The sequence below is a fragment of the Danio aesculapii genome, chromosome 7 (assembly GCF_903798145.1).
Source record: "Danio aesculapii chromosome 7, fDanAes4.1, whole genome shotgun sequence".
NCBI classification, from domain to species: domain Eukaryota; kingdom Metazoa; phylum Chordata; class Actinopteri; order Cypriniformes; family Danionidae; genus Danio; species Danio aesculapii.
This window is the reverse complement of record NC_079441.1, coordinates 19,525,733-19,544,217: the sequence shown is the minus strand read 5'-3', so window position 1 is coordinate 19,544,217 and position 18,485 is coordinate 19,525,733. Positions and strand designations below refer to the sequence as shown.

General features: G+C 37.1%; 1 protein-coding gene across 1 annotated transcript in view; it reads right to left on the bottom strand.

Moving 5' to 3' along the window:
* The window catches only part of dnah2 (dynein, axonemal, heavy chain 2), a 275,588-nt gene extending 257,361 nt beyond the window's left edge, over nucleotides 1-18,227 (bottom strand). Inside the window, exons 1-7 of the mRNA XM_056461233.1 lie at nucleotides 18,053-18,227; nucleotides 15,991-16,061; nucleotides 13,474-13,644; nucleotides 12,891-13,119; nucleotides 5,565-5,675; nucleotides 2,659-2,897; nucleotides 68-259 (exon numbers count right to left, since the gene is read on the bottom strand). Coding sequence (XP_056317208.1) covers nucleotides 68-259; nucleotides 2,659-2,897; nucleotides 5,565-5,675; nucleotides 12,891-13,119; nucleotides 13,474-13,644; nucleotides 15,991-16,061; nucleotides 18,053-18,200 — 1,161 coding nt within the window. The 5' untranslated portion in view covers nucleotides 18,201-18,227. The remainder of the gene's footprint in view (nucleotides 1-67; nucleotides 260-2,658; nucleotides 2,898-5,564; nucleotides 5,676-12,890; nucleotides 13,120-13,473; nucleotides 13,645-15,990; nucleotides 16,062-18,052) is intronic.
* Between the last annotated feature and the right edge of the window lie 258 nt (nucleotides 18,228-18,485).

The following is an 18,485-nucleotide window of genomic DNA, read 5'->3' as shown; positions in this document are numbered from 1 at the left end:
TACTTCTAAACAAACACAAAATACTGCAGTAGTGTGAGTGTATGCTGGTTCTGGTAAAGTGAGGTACCTTGCGTAACAGAGCTGTGATCCTGTCACGGGTGTTGAAGTAGCTGGAGTTGACCCATATCACACGAATGAGGTTGAGGATGTGAGCAAGTTTGGGTGCAATCTCACGAGGTTTAAGCTGAGCAAGCTCCTCACACGGCTCTTTCAACAGGGACAGGAAAGTGACATTTGACTGAGCCTGCAAAGAGCTTTCCTAGAGGAAAAAAAACAGCGTTACAGAATGGCAATGTAGATAGACAGACTGATAAACAGTAGTGGTGTAACAGTACATAAAATGGTTCAAGGCATATCTGATTTAAAGTCAGTGATTTAATTTTGGTAGGTCAAAATTGATTGTGGTTGTCTTTTATTTTAATTACAAATTTCTTCTAAAAATATTAAATAATGAGGAATTTATATAGGAATAAGCAAAACACAATTTTAGCTAATGCTGTAAACTGTATAAGGAGCAGCACTACTTAACAGAGCCAATCATTAACTATTAAACTGTTAAATTCTATTATCATTCTTGATAATGATTAAATACTTAATTAGAAAATTAAATAAAAATAGAATAATTTACACAATGGCTTTTATTACTATTTTAATGACGTTAACTGTTTAAGACATCACTAATGGGTTAACAATTTTTTAAATAAATATATAGGGAGATATTTAGAGAAATATCTCTTTTTCATTTCTCTTGCAGATAAGCAATCTGTGGACACTGAATGACTGAGATAATCTGAAGATATAGTTGGAGGCAAATGTTTACCCCTTCTATGTTTTTAATTATAATACTATATTATATTTAATTATACATTTTCTAAATTGTATTTTTTCTCAAATATTTAAAAAAGTAGTTTTACAGTAATTTAATGTTTAACAAAGTTAAACAATATTTTTTTTCTTTTAGATAGTCTTATTTCTTTAAAGTTTGGCTGAATAAAATCCAAATTCTTATTATTATTAACACAATAATTTTTTTTTTTTCAATTGGCTGCAGAACAAACTACTGTTGTCCAATGACTTGACTTATTAAAGTAACTTGCTGTAACAATCACCATTGATCCAGGCTTGCAGATCGCTGATAAACATGCACCATCACCCAGACTGCAATTCTGTCACTTTATGAACTACAAATCCTGTCATGCACCTTTCACACACCTGTTTCCGGATCACCAATAATTACACACACACAGCTGGAAGCTGATCAAAGACTGATTACACATACTATGTACACTGCTTACATTCCCTCACACGTGGCTGAGTCTTGTTTTGCTGTAACATTACGAAGAATTCTCTGTGTCTAGTTTTTCCGTGTTTCTTGATCCTAGCCTTGTTTCCTCATTTATGTTATTGCCATCTGTAACGACCTTATTGCTTGTAACTTACCTACGCTTCTGGATTGCCCTCATGCTACTGTTTGTACCTGTTGACCATTGCCTGCCTGACCATTCTCTGTTAAATAAAGCTGCATATGGATCCTCACTCTGTTGTCACCTGACTTCCTGGTTACACTTGCCCAGTTAAATCAATTAAGTTAAGCCATTAGATTGCACTTAAAGATGAATACTAGTATCTTGCAAAAACTAATACAAATCATGTACAGTCATCATGAAAAAGACAAAAAAGTTATTCAAACAATTGTTAAAAATGAGATGAAAAATATCTCTACATTAAACAATTTTGCCCTCAACTGTATAGAAACAATGCGTTTCAGATTAAGTTTTGCATATGCAATGATGAAACAACACTGTACCTGTTAAAAACCTGTACTGAAAATGTTTTAATTAATACATACTGTACTATAAATACAAAGGTAGGTAAATACAGAAAATAAATCAATACTAGATGAGACAGACAGGCTGAAATGTATTTTTTACTCCTTTAAAGTGATTCTGACATAGTTAAGTTAGCTTCAGTGACATCTGAATAAGCTTAAAACGTTTTATCCAACTGGGACCTGTTCTTGGATCAGGATCCATTGTTCAGTGCTACTGTGCACAACAGTGGCGGTTATGGGGCAGTGATCAGGCTGACTCTACAACATCACTATTACAAGCAGCCATGGGTGCCCCTGAAGGTCAAATAGGCCTGATGTTTAATTATTTCACTCTGGTCACATTGATTTTTTTTTTTCAGTGATTCTGGAAATGCTATGAAATGAAGGACGGCAGCTGCTGCAGCCTTGCAGTTTTGCGCAGTATGAATCTGGAGGCACAACAATCAGAACACTGATTCAGGACCAGCTTCCTCCATCCAAACTCCAATCTCGAGTTATTATAAGAACAACCATAAACTGATCTAAAATCAGTGTTAAAGGGCAACGAGGGAGCGCCACTAAGAGCTGAAGTAGAGCTGACAGACATGCTCCATCTCCTGTTGAAATGAGAAGTCAGGCCAACTCGTAATAGCGGAGCCCGAATGTGAGACGGCCTCATTTCCGAGGGGTGAGCAGAAGCCGTTCAGAAGCCGCATATAAATCATCAACAGCCAGAGAATGTTCTTGTCCAGCCCATTACCCCTCAGCTCAATTCCTGCCATGTAGACCTGCTCATATTTTCACACACTCACGGACGCGCACACACACACACTGATGCTGAGCTGTACCTGGATCTGCTTGGCTAGTTTACAGAAGGGTGGGATGTAGGTTGATGTGTAGAGCTGCAGAATCTCCTTTATATGACGGACTCCAGGTTTCTGGAGCTGCGTACTAATGCTGTCCAGATCAGCGCAGCGGCTCTTCCAGAAAGAGATCTCCTCCAGTGGGCCTAAGGTGTCTCCTATGTCACTCACAGACTGAGCGCTGAGCACTGCTTTTATTTGACGTGTCCAGTGGATCACCACCACTGGGAGATAAACAGAGAAATGAAGAGAGTTTATGAGGTGATGTTTCAATGAGGTCACCATGAAATATTCTGTAGGTGCCATTGAATTCTAATGCCGTTATTCACTATGGTATTCAATTACATGCTTTTTCATTACAGTACATATTGAGACCTCACCTCACAACATATTACATCATACAGTATACAGCCATATCAATTTTTTAACTGTGGAAAAAGAAGTATTTCATGAAAATAACAATATGCTAACCGAATGTGCACATTCAAACGTTTTTTTTCCAAGGTCAATCATATTAATAAAAAAATCGATGGCACCGACATGGTCAATAACAAACAAGTAATCAGTGAAATCAGTTGCTATTAACAGATTTCAGCAGTAGCATCTCAACTACAAAAGAAAAAAAACTGCACTGCAGAAGCATTTTCAAGTGCCCATAACCAAGAATTTTGAGAAGAGTACTAGTGTTTTCAACTGGCTAAAATGCTTTGGAGAACACACAGCCCTGAAGAACAAGTTCACCATCTAGAGCAGGGGTGCCCAAACGTTTTCTTATGAAGGGCCAAAATCCAAACTAGATTGAGGGTGGTGGGCCGAAGCGAAATATACAAAACTAAGTTGCAATGGTAACTTGGTACTTTATTCATTAATTTTCCTTCGGCTTAGTGCCTTTATTCATCAGGGGTCCCCACAGCAGACTGAACCGCCAACTTATCCAGCATATGTTTTACACAGTGGATGCCCTTCCAGCTGCAACCCAGTACTGCGAAACATCCAAACATACTCATTCACACACATATACTATGGCCAATTTAGTTTACTCAATGCACCTATATTGCTTGTCTTTGGACTGTGGAGGAAACCGGAGCACCCAAGGAGGAAACACATGCAAACACAGGGAGAACATGCTCCACACAGAAATGTCAACTGGCCCAGCCGGGACTCGAACCAGCGACCAGGAATGACTAGGACTCGACACTGAGCCACCGTGTCACCCACTTGCCAATTTAATAATATTAAAAATGATATAGAAACAAATACTTTAAATCGCATCATATATATATATATATATATATATACATAATTTTCTAATGTAATTTACTTTATAATGTTACAACAAAACCATAAACAATCTTATTTATAACACAATGGGTTTTTTTTCTTTACAAATAGTGAAATATATGTGTCCTAATAGTGTTTTTAGCAATGTGCCAAACATACATAAATGTCAGCATCTAAAAATATTTTTTAGGGTTTCATGACCCTTTAAAGTCTGATTAATTCACATTTAATTAAAACATTTAATTTCAGGTTTTTTTAGTAGCTCAGCAATTAAACCAACAAACAACAAAAGGTTATGTAAAATTACAAAATTACAATCTCTGTTTGAGGGATTTTCCCCAATTTTATCAACGATTTGTCCATCTCTTCTCTGATTACCATTAATTTTGATTCTTCGAAACTTTCAATACTTTATAGAATTCTGAAAAAACGAATCAGAGCAGCATAAAAGATTTAGAAAAAAAAAAGAAATCTTTTAATCATCAAATTGGAATCATTTCTGATAGATCATGTGACACTGAAAAGTACATTAATGGCTGCAGATAATATACGTTCTATGTAATAATAAAGAGGGCGACATGGTGGCTCAGTGGTTAGCACTGTTACCTAACAGCAATAAGGTTGCTGGTTCGAGTTCCGACTGGGCCAGTTGCCTTTTCTGTGTGGAGTTTGCATGTTCACCCAGTGTTCGCGCGGGTTTCCTCCGAGTGCCCCAGTTTCCCCCACAGTCCAAAGACATGGAGTATAGGTGAACTGAATAAACTAAATTGGCTGTAGTGTATGTGCGTGAATGAGTGTAAATGGATGTTTCCCAGCACTGGGTTGCAGCTAGAAGGGCATCCGCTCTGTAAAACATATGCTGGATAAGTTGGCAGTTCATTCCGCTGTGGCGACCCCTGATGAAAAAAGGAACTAAGCCGAAGGAAAATGAATGAAATTATAAAATTACATTTTAATGATACAGAAAATGTAGAAATATGTAATTATATTTAATCATATTCTGTTGTCTAATGTTTACATGAATAATATATGAATACTCTATAAATGTTTATATATAGTTTTTTATATATATAAACTACTGGTGTACAACAGAACTTAATGTGTATTAAAAATAATCACAACTGACTAAAGAAACTTGGAAAAAGTGCTTGGAGGACAGTTTCTTCTCTGCTGGCTGCTGTAAAAAACAGAGTGAGGTATCAGTCATACAGTGTCCTAGAATTTTTTTTATCTTTAAAGTTTGCTTCTAAAATACCTTTTTTCTCCAACACCTCCATGCGCCCCTAGTATGTCCCTTTAACCCTGGACCCCATCAGGACGGCCAAATTTAATAAAGACTCCTTTAACTCTCTTAGAGCAGCATGGCAGTTTTGAATTGAATTAGCCCTTTATTTTTGCCCTTCAGCTGTGGTTACTGTGTAAATCGCACTCACAGGCTCTAGCCACGGACTGTCACGGTAGATGTAATTTCCTGCATACGCCGTCTTATGTACTATTCACACTGTTCGTTCCTCACAGTCCACTCCATCAGAAATTATTCAAGCCCTCACACACACACCCATTTTCACACACACAAACACCCATGCATTCACACACAACTGCAGTCTTACTCTCTAGCCTTTGCACCAGATTCTTGTTCTTGACGGCCTCCTCTGGGCGGTGCTGAAGAGCCTCCAGAGGGATGTACAGAACTGTGCTGCCCAGCAGTTTAAATCTACTGTCTGTGGAGAAAAAACATAGTTGGACATCAGTAATCCAATCAGTCAAAGATGCCCATATAGTACCTGAATACACCACAGCATACAGTACAGCACTTCATCACATCCAAAGCACTTTTGCCAGGATACTTTACGCTGTTGCCTTCTGGAAGACGATGGTCTATTCAAATCCTCATCTCCAGACTTATAAAATTTTCTATCCAAGTGCAATAAAAGAACTGAACTCATAATTGTTCAATGTATTGCACAATACATTAGACTTAATATCATACACTAGGCTAGACCAAGGGTCCAGGAGAGCTGCAGTCCTGTCTATCTCTGCACTAGACTCTTTAAAAAAATACTTCACATGAAATTATGCAATATACTTTTTTCTTCCTACTGCTTCATATTGCTATATATATGATTATGTGAATAAGAATGTGTTACATTATACACTGGACTATTATTACCGTATGGCACCGTGAAACACACTTTATACAACTTCAGTTACTTACAGTACATACACATTGAAGTGTTAAAGGGTTAGTTTACCCAAAAAATTTTAATTATGTTATTAATTACTCACCCTCATGTCATTACAATTCCCTAAGACCTTCGTTCATCTTCTAAACGCAAATTAAGATATTTTAGACTTAATCCAAGAGCTCTCACTCACCAAAGACAGCAATGGTCCAGAAAAGGAACCCAAAACATTATCAAAACATTTAGTAGTTTGAAGCTTTAAGAACATATTTGTTTTGTGCGCTAAAAACTGTAAAAACAAATTGGTTAACCAATGCTATCTCTTTCACATCAGGTCAGTGTGTGCGTTTACTATGGGCAATGTGATGCAATGCCATTATACTTAAATGAGCAGTGTAACAGGAAAGCATGGTATTGGACATAGTAAATGTGCACCAGGACCTGATGTGGCAGAAGAGAGGATGTAGCGAAAGAAATTTGTTTTTGGCACACAAAAACATTCTATTTGTATGATTACAGTTGAAATCACATGCAATGTTTTGACAATAGTTTTGGTTTCTTTTATGGACTTCACATCTCACAACCCTTCTTGTCGATGGAGGATCAGAGAGCTCTTGGATTAAATATGAAATATCTTAATTTCTGTTTTGAAAGTCGAAGGAAAATTAATGAATGAAAATAAGAGTCATTATCACAATCATTTGTGTGGCCAAAGCTTTTTTTGAACTCACTATGTTTTGTCCCTCTAGATTGTTTTACACTATAATATTATTCAATATACACCCACCGGCCACTTTATTAGGTACACCTTTCTAGTATCGAGTTGGACCCCCTTTTGCTTTCAGAACTGCCTTAATCCTTCGTGGCATAGATTCAACAAGGTACTGGAAATATTCCTCAGAGAATTTGGTCCATATTGACATGATAGCATCACGCAGTTGCTGCAGATTTGTCAATTGCACATCCATGATGCGAATCTCCCGTTCCACCACATCCCAAAGGTGCTCTTTTGGATTGAGATCTGGTGACTGGTGACCACCACCAGCCTGAACTGTTGATACAAGGCAGCATGGATCCATGCTTTCATGCTGTTGATGCCAAAGTCTGACCCTACCATCCGAATGTCGCAGCAGAAAATGAGATTCATCATACCAGGCTACATTTTTCCAATCTTCTATTGTCCTATTTTGGTGAGCCTGCGTGAATTGTAGTCTCCGTTTCCTGTTCTTAGCTGACAGAAGTGGCACCCAGTGTGGTCTTCTGCTGCTGTAGCTCATATTGTGCATTCAGAGATGCTCTTCTGCATACCTCAGTTGTATTGAGTGGTTATTTGAGTTACTGTTGCCTTTCCCTCAGCTTGACATCAACAAGGTATCAACAAAACTGCCGCTCACTGGATATTTTCTCTTATTTGGACCATTCTCTGTAAACCCTAGAGATGGTTGTGCGTGAAAATCCCAGTAGATCAGCAGTTTCTGAAATACTCAGACCAGCTCGTCTGGCACCAACAACCATGTCACGTTCAAAGTCACTTAAATCCCCTTTCTTCCCCATTCTGATGCTCAGTTTGAACTGCAGCAGATCGTCTTGACCATGTCCACATGCCTAAATGCATTGAGCTGCTGTCATGTAATTGGCTGATTGGAAATTTGCGTTAACGAGCAGCTGGACAGGTGTACCTAATAAAGTAGCCAGTGAGTGTACATCCATAATAGTGCTGTGGAACGACTAGTTTCAAGGTTTTTTTTTTTTTTTTTTGGAGGGGGGTTACTTTTTCCTTTGAAAGTAATTTGCTAATTCTAATTCTAGAAGTGGCATTTTAATGCTTGATGGAAGAACTGTGCGCAGAATAATAATAACAGTTTTTTAAACAGTTTATTAGTTTAAGAGAAGCTACTCTAATAATTCACACAAAGCATCATGAGGAATTGGAAAAAGGTAGATACATCAGGAATAAAAGGATTTTCATTCTGATATCACTCCCTATTTCTTACTCCAGGAGACAGCAAATCCGACCAATATTACAGTGCTTTGCATGTTGGTAAAATGAATCAACAATAAAAGGGAAACACAATAAACGTTTACTGCTGTGTTTTAAGGTCCGTGTGCCACGTGTGAGCTGTCACAAGCATTTTTTTTTATGACCGCTGTTCGTTTTCTTTGTGGCTTTCTATAGCATCCGTGGCACTTTCCATGCTGGACATCAAAACGGTGCTTGTTGCAACCACTTTAACGGGCGTTTAAAGAGTGAAAGGCAGATAAAAAAAGATAATAGAGGTCTGTCACACGAAATTGTTGGAAGGAGAAAAAGCCTGATGGAGGGAGACAGAAGAAAGGGAGAGACGCAAAAAGTGCAAAGCCTATTGAGAGATGAAAAGATTAAAAGGAACAAGGCCAGTGTGTACAAGTTAGACAAGATGCTCCAATCTGTGACGGCAGTTATGAGACATAGAAAATAAAAAGAGTGTAGGAACACAATGACAGCATTCGATTGGCCTTTACAGAGAGAACAAAGGCAAGCAAACGGGATACACCAGAGGGAAAATAATGAGACATCAGAAAAAAAAGTGAATGAGTCAGCTGGCTGAGAAGTGAAAAATCTGTGTGTGTCTAATCCTACAGTATATAGAGTGTATGGCATTTTGTCTTAGTGTAGGAGTGTATATACAGTGTCTATATTTATTCAGAACAAATTCCAGCCCAAATTCCTCAGTTTTGGTAAATGAGAGAGATTTTCATTATCAGAGTGAGTATGAACTGAGCTCGTGCTGTTATTTTTGGATAGACATGGCTAACATCAATTTACCTGTGGCTCTTATTCGCTCCTTTCATTTCAAAGCTGAATTCTTTCTGAAATACCCAACTTAACCAGCTGAATGCATCATTTAAGAGTGCTTTGTGAAGGCAATGTTATTTTTTTAGCTCAATTATAACAGATCCAAGGTAACTTTGCGGTACGGTGAATCATCTTTCCATACATCTCCATCAGCTTTGGAATATATTTCTTGGCCTCCGGGCCTAACGCTTTGAACGAGATCGACAGAATAATGTGCTAAAAGAAGAGAACCAAAAGGCGAATTGTGAAAATTGCCGAACGGCTTTCTGATTACCCGGGAGCACTGCGGCAGTGTAAGAAGAGCCTGTGATTGGTCGCTGTGTTATTTCTGTTTAGTCAGAGTCGTGCTGCTCTGGGTGATGTGGGTGTGCTGATTGGACTGATGAGCATAATAATTGAACCATCACGGTGCTCCACTGTGCCAGGTGATTACCTCTGAATGGCTGACGGTGGAGGAAGCACAGTCATAGTGCAAAAAAGGCACAAAAGCACTGATTCTGAATCAGCTATGCCTGTTAAGCCGATGGAGAGCAAATCAAAATACAAAATGGGAATCTGATGTCAGGTCAGTAGTGCTCAGGCTCAGACTAATGTTAAAGAAACATATATGAAGCAGACCGCTGGCTGCAATATGGATGAGATGAGGGATCAATAACCTAAATGTGAATTGAAATAAAAAGTGGTAGTTAAAGAAAAGTCAATGTACTTCGCTGAGCATGTATGTAGGTAATGAAGAAGCCGGGTGTCCTGCAGGGATTACAACAGGTTTGTTTTCAAAGAAAGTTCAGTGCAAAATGGGTTTCGAAATGATTTCTGAAAGAGTGATATGTTTATCAAAGACTGTATGTACCATAGGCAGCTCTTTACTGTACATACATGAAAGAAAAATGTTCAAACGATTACTGGGGTATGTTTTACAGCATAAGAAAGTACCAGAGGCTGTAGTGTATGTAGAATTCACACTCTTGTTATTAATGATACTGGAGACTATTTATTGAATTATATCCAGAAACTTATTACTTGTACTCACAATAGTGCAAACTAAACCTTCAAAAGACTGAACAAAATTCAAGGCCGAGATAAAATAATGTTTTTGCTTAGAAGTAAAAAGATGCTGCAAACACTTTTTGGATTGAAAAATACTTGTTGCATCTCAAATTTCACTTTATATATTAAGCACCTATGCACTTATACACTCAACCATGTATTGTATTAGTGTCATAGTGATAAAATGTAACATTAACGTTTTGCAATTAAATGGAGATTCAAGCCGTTTTCCAGTAAACATTTAATGGCTTCCAAATTAGTAAAATAAATGACCCAACTACTAAATAGTACCTGTCATGAGCACAACCGAATTCACCATTGGGAGGTAGAATAATCACTTACAGTATAAAGGAGAATTTTATTGGAACAATCCAAAATAAATAATGTAATCTAACCTTAGCAACCGATAAAGTCCTCCCCTTCTGCTTTGTGAACAAAGCTGTGACCTTTGAGTGCTTGAAGTGTTCAACATTCCACACTTCTTTTTATCGGTTGAATAAGTGCATCATCTGAGTATTTCAATTGCCCTTATTCTTTATAGATTTTTTTCAGTGTTAATGCACTACTTACACTATTTATACAACAAAATGGGTTAGAATAGGTGAATAAGTATGGGATTTGGCATGTTTACGTATTCCTCTTAACATTGAAATGCCATCCACAGTGCTGATAGTTATGATTAGATTAATATGTATAAAAAAATAAAAGTGGTGAGATAGCAGGAGTTAAGAAAGCATCTGATTGTAGCAGTGTGGATATGTTTGCACAAGCTCGATGAATGGCATCAGGTTAAAGGTGCAGTAGGTGATTGTTTTCAGAAACATGTTTTGTTGTGCTGGTTGAAAGTCTCTTCACATTCCAATAGTAATGATTCAAGTAAATGATCTAAATGTATTTATATGTATTTTTAATACAATTAAATATTGTCGGGCCGATAATTCCTATAATTCTGATAAGTAGCCCAAACTGTCTGTCGCGCGTTCATGCGGGCCGTAGCCACTTGGACATGAGTGACAGCACAAAAAAACAAATGCTGAATCAAAACTCTTTATAATCCTGAATCAATATTGGAGTTACTTTTGCACACTGGAGGAAGGATGACACCATGGCTGAAGTATTTCTTTCAGACAGGTAATGTTATGTTTTAAAACTGTTTTAGTCAATCAAAGCTGATGTAGATTTTGTTGTTACAAATGGGTTATATGCACAGAAGTGTTGTTCAGCAACTGAAATCTTCAGGCGAACGATTGATGTGACTATTTTGATAAGGTTGCTTTTACAGCATCGATAATGTAGATCTTTATTTGGTTCAACAACAAAATATGAGTAAACAGCGCTATTCCGCCTAGCCTGCTTTACTGAGGTGAAGTTGGTTTTATATTTACATTGGTTCATTTTTTATCAATTACAACCTGTGACGTGCTCCCTATATTGTTTACCATGCTACTTAGAAAATTCAGTTTGTAATAGCATGCAAGTATGGCTTAGTAATAAGTGTAATTCCTGCAGCCTGCAGAAAATCACTAAGCATACAGTACAGTAGTCACTTTAGGACAAAGCATGTGAGAGAGTGAGACTGATGAGTGAGACTGTTGAGAGAGTGATGACAAGTTTTGCTTGCTAACTACATAAATGAAAGCATGCTAGATATAATAGTTTTTCGTTCTGAATTGTAGTATTATAAAGTACTATAAAGTTTTCTAACTGGCGAATGACTTGATCTAGTGGACATGATCTAGTGTCATCTTTAATGTGCATGTTCGTGATTTCCGAAGGCACGACTTTGGACGACAGGGGAGGGATTGTATTTGAAAGATATTATGCTAACCGGTCAGCATTTAGGCAGAAGATCTACTGCACCTTTAACACATGCTGTGATTAAAATAGTGTTATCAAATTATAGTCATAATATAGTTATTAAATATTTCATATAGCAAAAGAGATGCTCTTAGAAAAGTGCATAAATTCATTATCCTTTAAATAAAGTCCTCCCATAAACATCAGTTTACTGGCTTCCATAAACATAAAGTTGGGTATATATGGTCTCTTTTTTATGATTAGCTAAAAACTGTAAATAATATATAATATGATGCATGACAATTCATGCAAATTTCACATTTCATTAATTCATTTTGGTCATTTCTTTGCAATTATTTACTAGCAATGTGAATTCTAAAAGCATGGCTTTCCTCAACAAAATTTTTTTTTTCCTTAAAACAAGCAAAATAATCTGCCAGTCGGTGAGCAAAATAATATTGTTTCTCTTTGAAATAGGATTATTTTGCTTGTTTTAAGGAAAAACTTACTTAATAATGCTGACTTTTTATTTCTGAAAACAAGACAATATTTTTGCTTGTCTAGAAAATGCTTCTTGATTTAAGAATTTCTAGATATCTGGACTAGAAACAAGACAAAATCTTGAAGAAAAGCATTGATTGTTAGTGTATGGCACCCTTTTCACGTGTTCTTTATGTATTCCTTTCAAATCATTTATTTCATGTTGTGTGCAACTTCAAATTGATGACAAATAACAAGAAAAGTGAAAGTGAGTGATGTGACAGAATTTTTCCTCCGCATTTAAGTGTACAGACACACATTACAAGCAGTGAGCGGTGAATACACGCACACAAAAACACACACCATGGGCAAACACCTGGAGCAGTGGGCAGCCATTTGCTGTGGCACCCAGGGAGCAATTGGGGCATACAGTAGGTGCTTTGCTCAAGGGCACTTCAGCCATGGGTATCGAAGGTGAAAGAGAGAACTGTACATTCACCCCCACCCCCCATTATTAACAACTCTTGCCAGTGCAAGCAATTAAACCTGAAATCATTGAGTTCCAAGATGGCGCTGGGGCTATTTGTCATTACCTGTAAGTTTGGTAAGGAAACGGTGCAGTTCTGCAGAGTAGTTGTTCTTGGAGGTCTCTGGCCAGGTGGTGCTGAGGGTGACCTGAGGAGTGTGAATGCCATTCATCACCCTGAGGAGACCCTCTATGGCCCCTCCCCTCACAGAACCAAACTGCACTGAACTCCTAAAACTCTCCTCTGTGATTATACTGTCCAGTGCCCGTATAAAGTACGACATCTGCTCCACCACCTAGGGGAAGTGAGAAAGCAAGAGAAAAAAAATGATGGAGGATGGATAAGTGGGAAAGCAAAGATGTTGGTAATTCATATTTGAGCGCTAATGGATCACCAGAGGTCATCACACACTGTGTAACAATGAGATTTTTGGCATCCTGGCAAGTCACCAGATGCATTAGAAATGAACACAAAGCATAAAAGAATGAATCTATTGTGAAAGCTCAGTATGTTCTTCATTAAATTGAAGCTCAAAATAACATTAGAAAAAACAAGCACGCTCAGCCTGAGTTTTTTTTAAGAGATTGTGACACAAAAGCCTCTGATTGGGTCGTTAAATGCCATCTCTAGAAATAGTGCTGTGGCATACCTGAGCTGGCATGGCGTAGTCCACGTGTAGGCCAGTAAAAGGGTCATGGTAGACGACGAGAAGCCTGACAGTAGAGTCTGAGATGAATTTATCCAAGGCTTGCTCACTTTCCTCAGTCCATAACTCCTTTGATATACCACTCAATGCTAGACGCTGTTTAAATGCTTCTCTCTGGTGAAAAAAAAAAAAGATTAGAGAATTATAACCATCCTTCATTTTTTTTTTTTTTATGAAATAACATAAAAAGCATAAATTGATTCAAGCATTCAGGGTCAGTATATTTTTAGCCTCATGCTTAGCAAAGCTGTATTTATTCAATTAAAGATGGATTTTTTTACAAACAAAATTCAAAAGGATTCATGCAGTGTCAAACCTCACCTAAACTCCTAAAAAATATTAAATGGTTTCTGAAACTGTGCTGATTTATTATATACTCTGGCTGCCATGAGTTTGATGTGGTTGAGCTCAGCCACTCTGACTGGCAGAGCTGTGATAGAAACGAAAAGTGATTAGCTATTTTTAAAAGGGTGGTCCACAAGTGTATTTTTAAGGCTTGGTTGTGTTTATAAGATGCAAAGCAATGTGTGCTCATGCTTCACTTGTAGAAAATCTTCTTAGTTTTTCATATGTCTTACTTTGATTATATACATGTACTCAGCTACCATGAAAACAACTGTCATATTTCCTAGTTCCTCTGAAAGAGCGCACAACTGAACCTTACGCCTGCTCTCTAAAATAAAATCTGACAATCTTTCACATATATTTTCGTAATAAGCATGTGTAAGTAGTTTTAACCAAATCCAGCACTGAACTGGGAGAGATTCTGGACGCTGTCCTTTGTCAAATGCTAACTATATATTTTAGAATTCTCTGGAACATGAAGCTGTAAGCACTTCTGTCTTTGTGTCGTGTCCTTTGGAAGCCCATATACAGAAACTGAATGAGCTCTATGGAAATAGCAGTGTTTGGACGGCATATTAGCTTTCTCTGCTGTAACATTACAGCACCTCTGGCCATGCCCCTTCGCTGCACAGGGTGTATGCGCGTGGTGAATGCATGTAACCGGAAGCCCTTGTGGTGTCACTAGACTAAATGTATTTTTTTGTAGTCCCCAAACTTCATTCGCTGTAGGCTTTGCTAAGCTTACTCTCTAAAAGCCAATGTCTCCATTTGCATTGAACAAGAGCGTATTACATTCAGAGATGTTCACAGCTACATTACTCATCAACTAAAGTTTCAAATATTATATCGTAGTGGACCACCGCTTTAAAAGGAAGTGGCTATTTCCTAACCTGTCTTTATTTATTTTAGTGGAAATTATGTCAAACATTGAACAAAACAACAACTTTCAAAGCACTTCACAGGACCTTTAAAGTATTTATTTAATTAAATTACTTCTTACCGACCCCAAACCTATTACAGTAAATACTAATATACTCTATATTTGTGCGAGCAATTGTACTAAAATCTCTAAGCCACATTAATTTTATTTCATATTTAATTTTTATTTCATTTTATATGTATAAATGAAACAACTACTTTTTATATGAGGGTATAAGCTGATTTCAATTAGACCACAGACTGGCCAAACTGGATGAAACATGATATGCCGTAACATCCAATTATATGGATTGACAGTATTTTGCATGTCAAATGGTATGAAAACCTCCATCATCCTCTCAGATTTTGCATGACAAGACACATCACGTTAATAATTAAGCTTATCTCTGTGTTGAAAGCATCCCATAACTACCATAAACATATTGATATTTGTCTAAAGGGCTAATGTCACTGAGTGTGCATTACTATAACAAATGTCATTACAAGCAGCTCACCAGCTGCTTTTTCTACAGGGTTTCCCAGCAGGGGTGGACACACTGAGCCACTGCATGTAAATGCCATTGCCTTTTCCAGCCAGAGGGCTGTAATTAATTCTATTAACCTCATTGATGAAAGGACAGAGAAGCTGTAAGTTCGCAAGGCTTGTTCTGCCCACTCGCCCCTTACTTTCTCAGTCATTTCTTCCTCCCGTGTTATTTGCATCAGCCATCATTTGTGACCAGGGGTTATCTATCTCATTTAAGCCAAAGACCTCGTCATGCGTATGCATGAGCCTGTAACGGAAATTACAGTTCAACAATATGCTTCTTTTCCCTTCCTCAATTTTGAAGACCCTTGGATGGAAAATAACAATGTTTCTCGTACTAGCTCGGCATGCTCTTGTGGATTTTTGATGATTGATGATGAGGCCTAATACATGAAAAGGGCCTAAACAAGACCTTTAAGCCCACAGAGTATGTGGAGAGCGGATGAAATATTCACTCACATCATTAGAAGAACTCAATAACGCCGATATGAAAGCACTGATTAGTAAGCCAGGACCGCAGGCGTGAGACTCAAGCGAGGGAAAAATTATAAATTGCAGATTATAATCAGATAAGAATCCCAATCATTGTGAGGTGATTTATCAGTGTCTGTGCCTAAAGGCTTGTAATTTAGCATGTATGAGTGGATTACCAGCCGTTTCTTGTAGGATTCCACTTCGTCCACTGCAACAGCCACCTCTGAGACAGACTTCTCTCTTTCAACTAAAAAAACACATACAGACAAACATATAATACAACTATTGTCTAATTCTACATTAGGAAAATTTTGAACTACAGATCAAGTCTAACTGACCTTTTTTCGAAAAAGCAATAATGAATAAAATTTTTTCGGTATTAAATTATTTTTGCCAAAAAAATGCAAAAGTTACTAATAATAAAAAAAGAAAAAAAAATTTACCAAAAAGTAGCACAATGTCAAAAGTGTGATAATAATCACAAAAAATATATAATGGCCACAAATGCAGAGGCCCTAATATGAGAACTAATCCATTTGCAGTTCTTTTACTACTGAATCGCACTTATCACTAGTTGTTATCCTTGCATACCAATTGACATACCATGCCAAATGGTATGAAAAACTACATCACTCTCACAGATTTTGTATAACAAGACATATCACATATCTCGTGTTGACAGCATCCCATAACTAGACATTGAAATTTGTCTAAAGAGCAAATGTCACTGCGAATTGAACTAATCCATTTGCAGTTCTTTTACTACTGAATCGCACCTTACACTAGTTGTTGGCTTTATTTAAACATGGAAGGAAAAAAAATGTGTGCGTGTTTGTAAGTGGGGTTGTGTCAAAGAGATAGTTCACCAAAAATGAAAAAATACAGCTAGTTTGCTCATCCTCGGGCCATCTAAAGATGTAGGCGACTTTTTTTCTTCAGTATGATATTAAAGGAGATTTATTTTTGCTAAAACTGCAGTGCTTGGTGATTCATAAAATGCAAGCCAACAGCTACAACGGAAGGACAAAAAGGCTAAATAAAATTAATACCTGCGAAATGATCAGTCTGTACAAGAAACTGAACATTCTTAGCATCATTATTACCTTTAATTCGCAGCTCCGGCAAACAGTCCTGAGTGTGTTCATGACTCACACTTCAGATTGTTGTGAATATGGTCAAGACAGTTGGCAGAGGCTTTGCATTAAAGGTAATAATGTTCAGTTTGTTGCACAGAGCGATTATCTCACTTCAAAGACTTCAATGTGTTGTTAGGAGCCATGAGAATTAATTCTGCTTTGCCTGTATACTGTATGCTTTTCACTTTAAATGCCACTGACTTACATTTTATGACTCACCACGGACCACAGTTTCAGCTAAAAATCACCTTTAATGTACCACTGATGAGAAAAGTCACCTACAATCTCGAATGACCTGAAGATGAGAGAATAAAAGAGCACGTTTTCATTTTTGGGAGAACTATTCCTTTAAATAATGACTGTGTGCTCATAATAGGGCTGAAAATAATATCACAATATACTGTAAGTGATTTCATACCCTGATAATAATATGCATCAAGATAAAATGACTATATCTTTAACTTTAATCAATTAATACTTTATATATATTGACCACATATAAAGGGCTATTTCCTTTTAAAGAAAATATACTCATTCTTATATAATAATATTTCTCACATTAATTAGAATGTCAGGGCAAATGTTTGACTAAAATATAGAAATATAAAATAAATATGAATAAAGCATGAAATACTTTCCTACATAAAAATAAAAATATTGCTAAATAAAATGCAATAAAGTATTACCATAAACAATGTACTTTGTGATAACACAATATAAATAATAGAGCATAATATGAAATGATTGACTTTTTATTGTGTCCATTTGATATATATCCTCATATTGCACAGCTCTAGTTCATAACAGTATTTAATTTTTTTTTCAAGAGGGAAAATGAGTCTAAGTGCTTTAGATCTTAGCCCTGAGTGGCAGTATATGAGCTTCCTGTCACAGTTTTCAATGTTTAATAACTCTGCATCATTATATACCTTCATGCTGACACTTTAGGAACCTTTTTATACGCATACTAAAGTGGAGGTCATGCATTTTTCAGCAGAATGTAAATAACTGGCAGATCAGACAGCTACTTGTACAGTATTTACAAGTGAGAGGCAAACAAACAGCACAAAGCTGCTTGTTTCTCTCTCATACAGTACAGTACCTGCAACCTCTGGTGCTTGTGGAGACATGTCATCTGGGGTCGGTGTGGAGGATGTACATTTGCTCTTGGAGTGACCTTTCCTTGAGTCAGACTGCTTGGACATGCTGGAAGATGAACGGGCTTGCTGGGGGGTCCCTGGGTCAGCCATCCTGAGGGACTGAAACCTCCGCGGTCACGCTCACCTTTCAGGAAGAGTAAGGCAAAGATGTAGCCATGAGATAACCATATACAGTACAGTACTTTAGCTTCAGTGGTGTTTACTAAAAAAAAAAATGATTCACAAAAAAAAAGCATTTTAAGCAAACCATAAACAAATCTATCTATCTATCTATCTATCTATCTATCTATCTATCTATCTATCTATCTATCTATCTATCTATCTATCTATCTATCTATATATATATATATATATATATATATATATATATATATA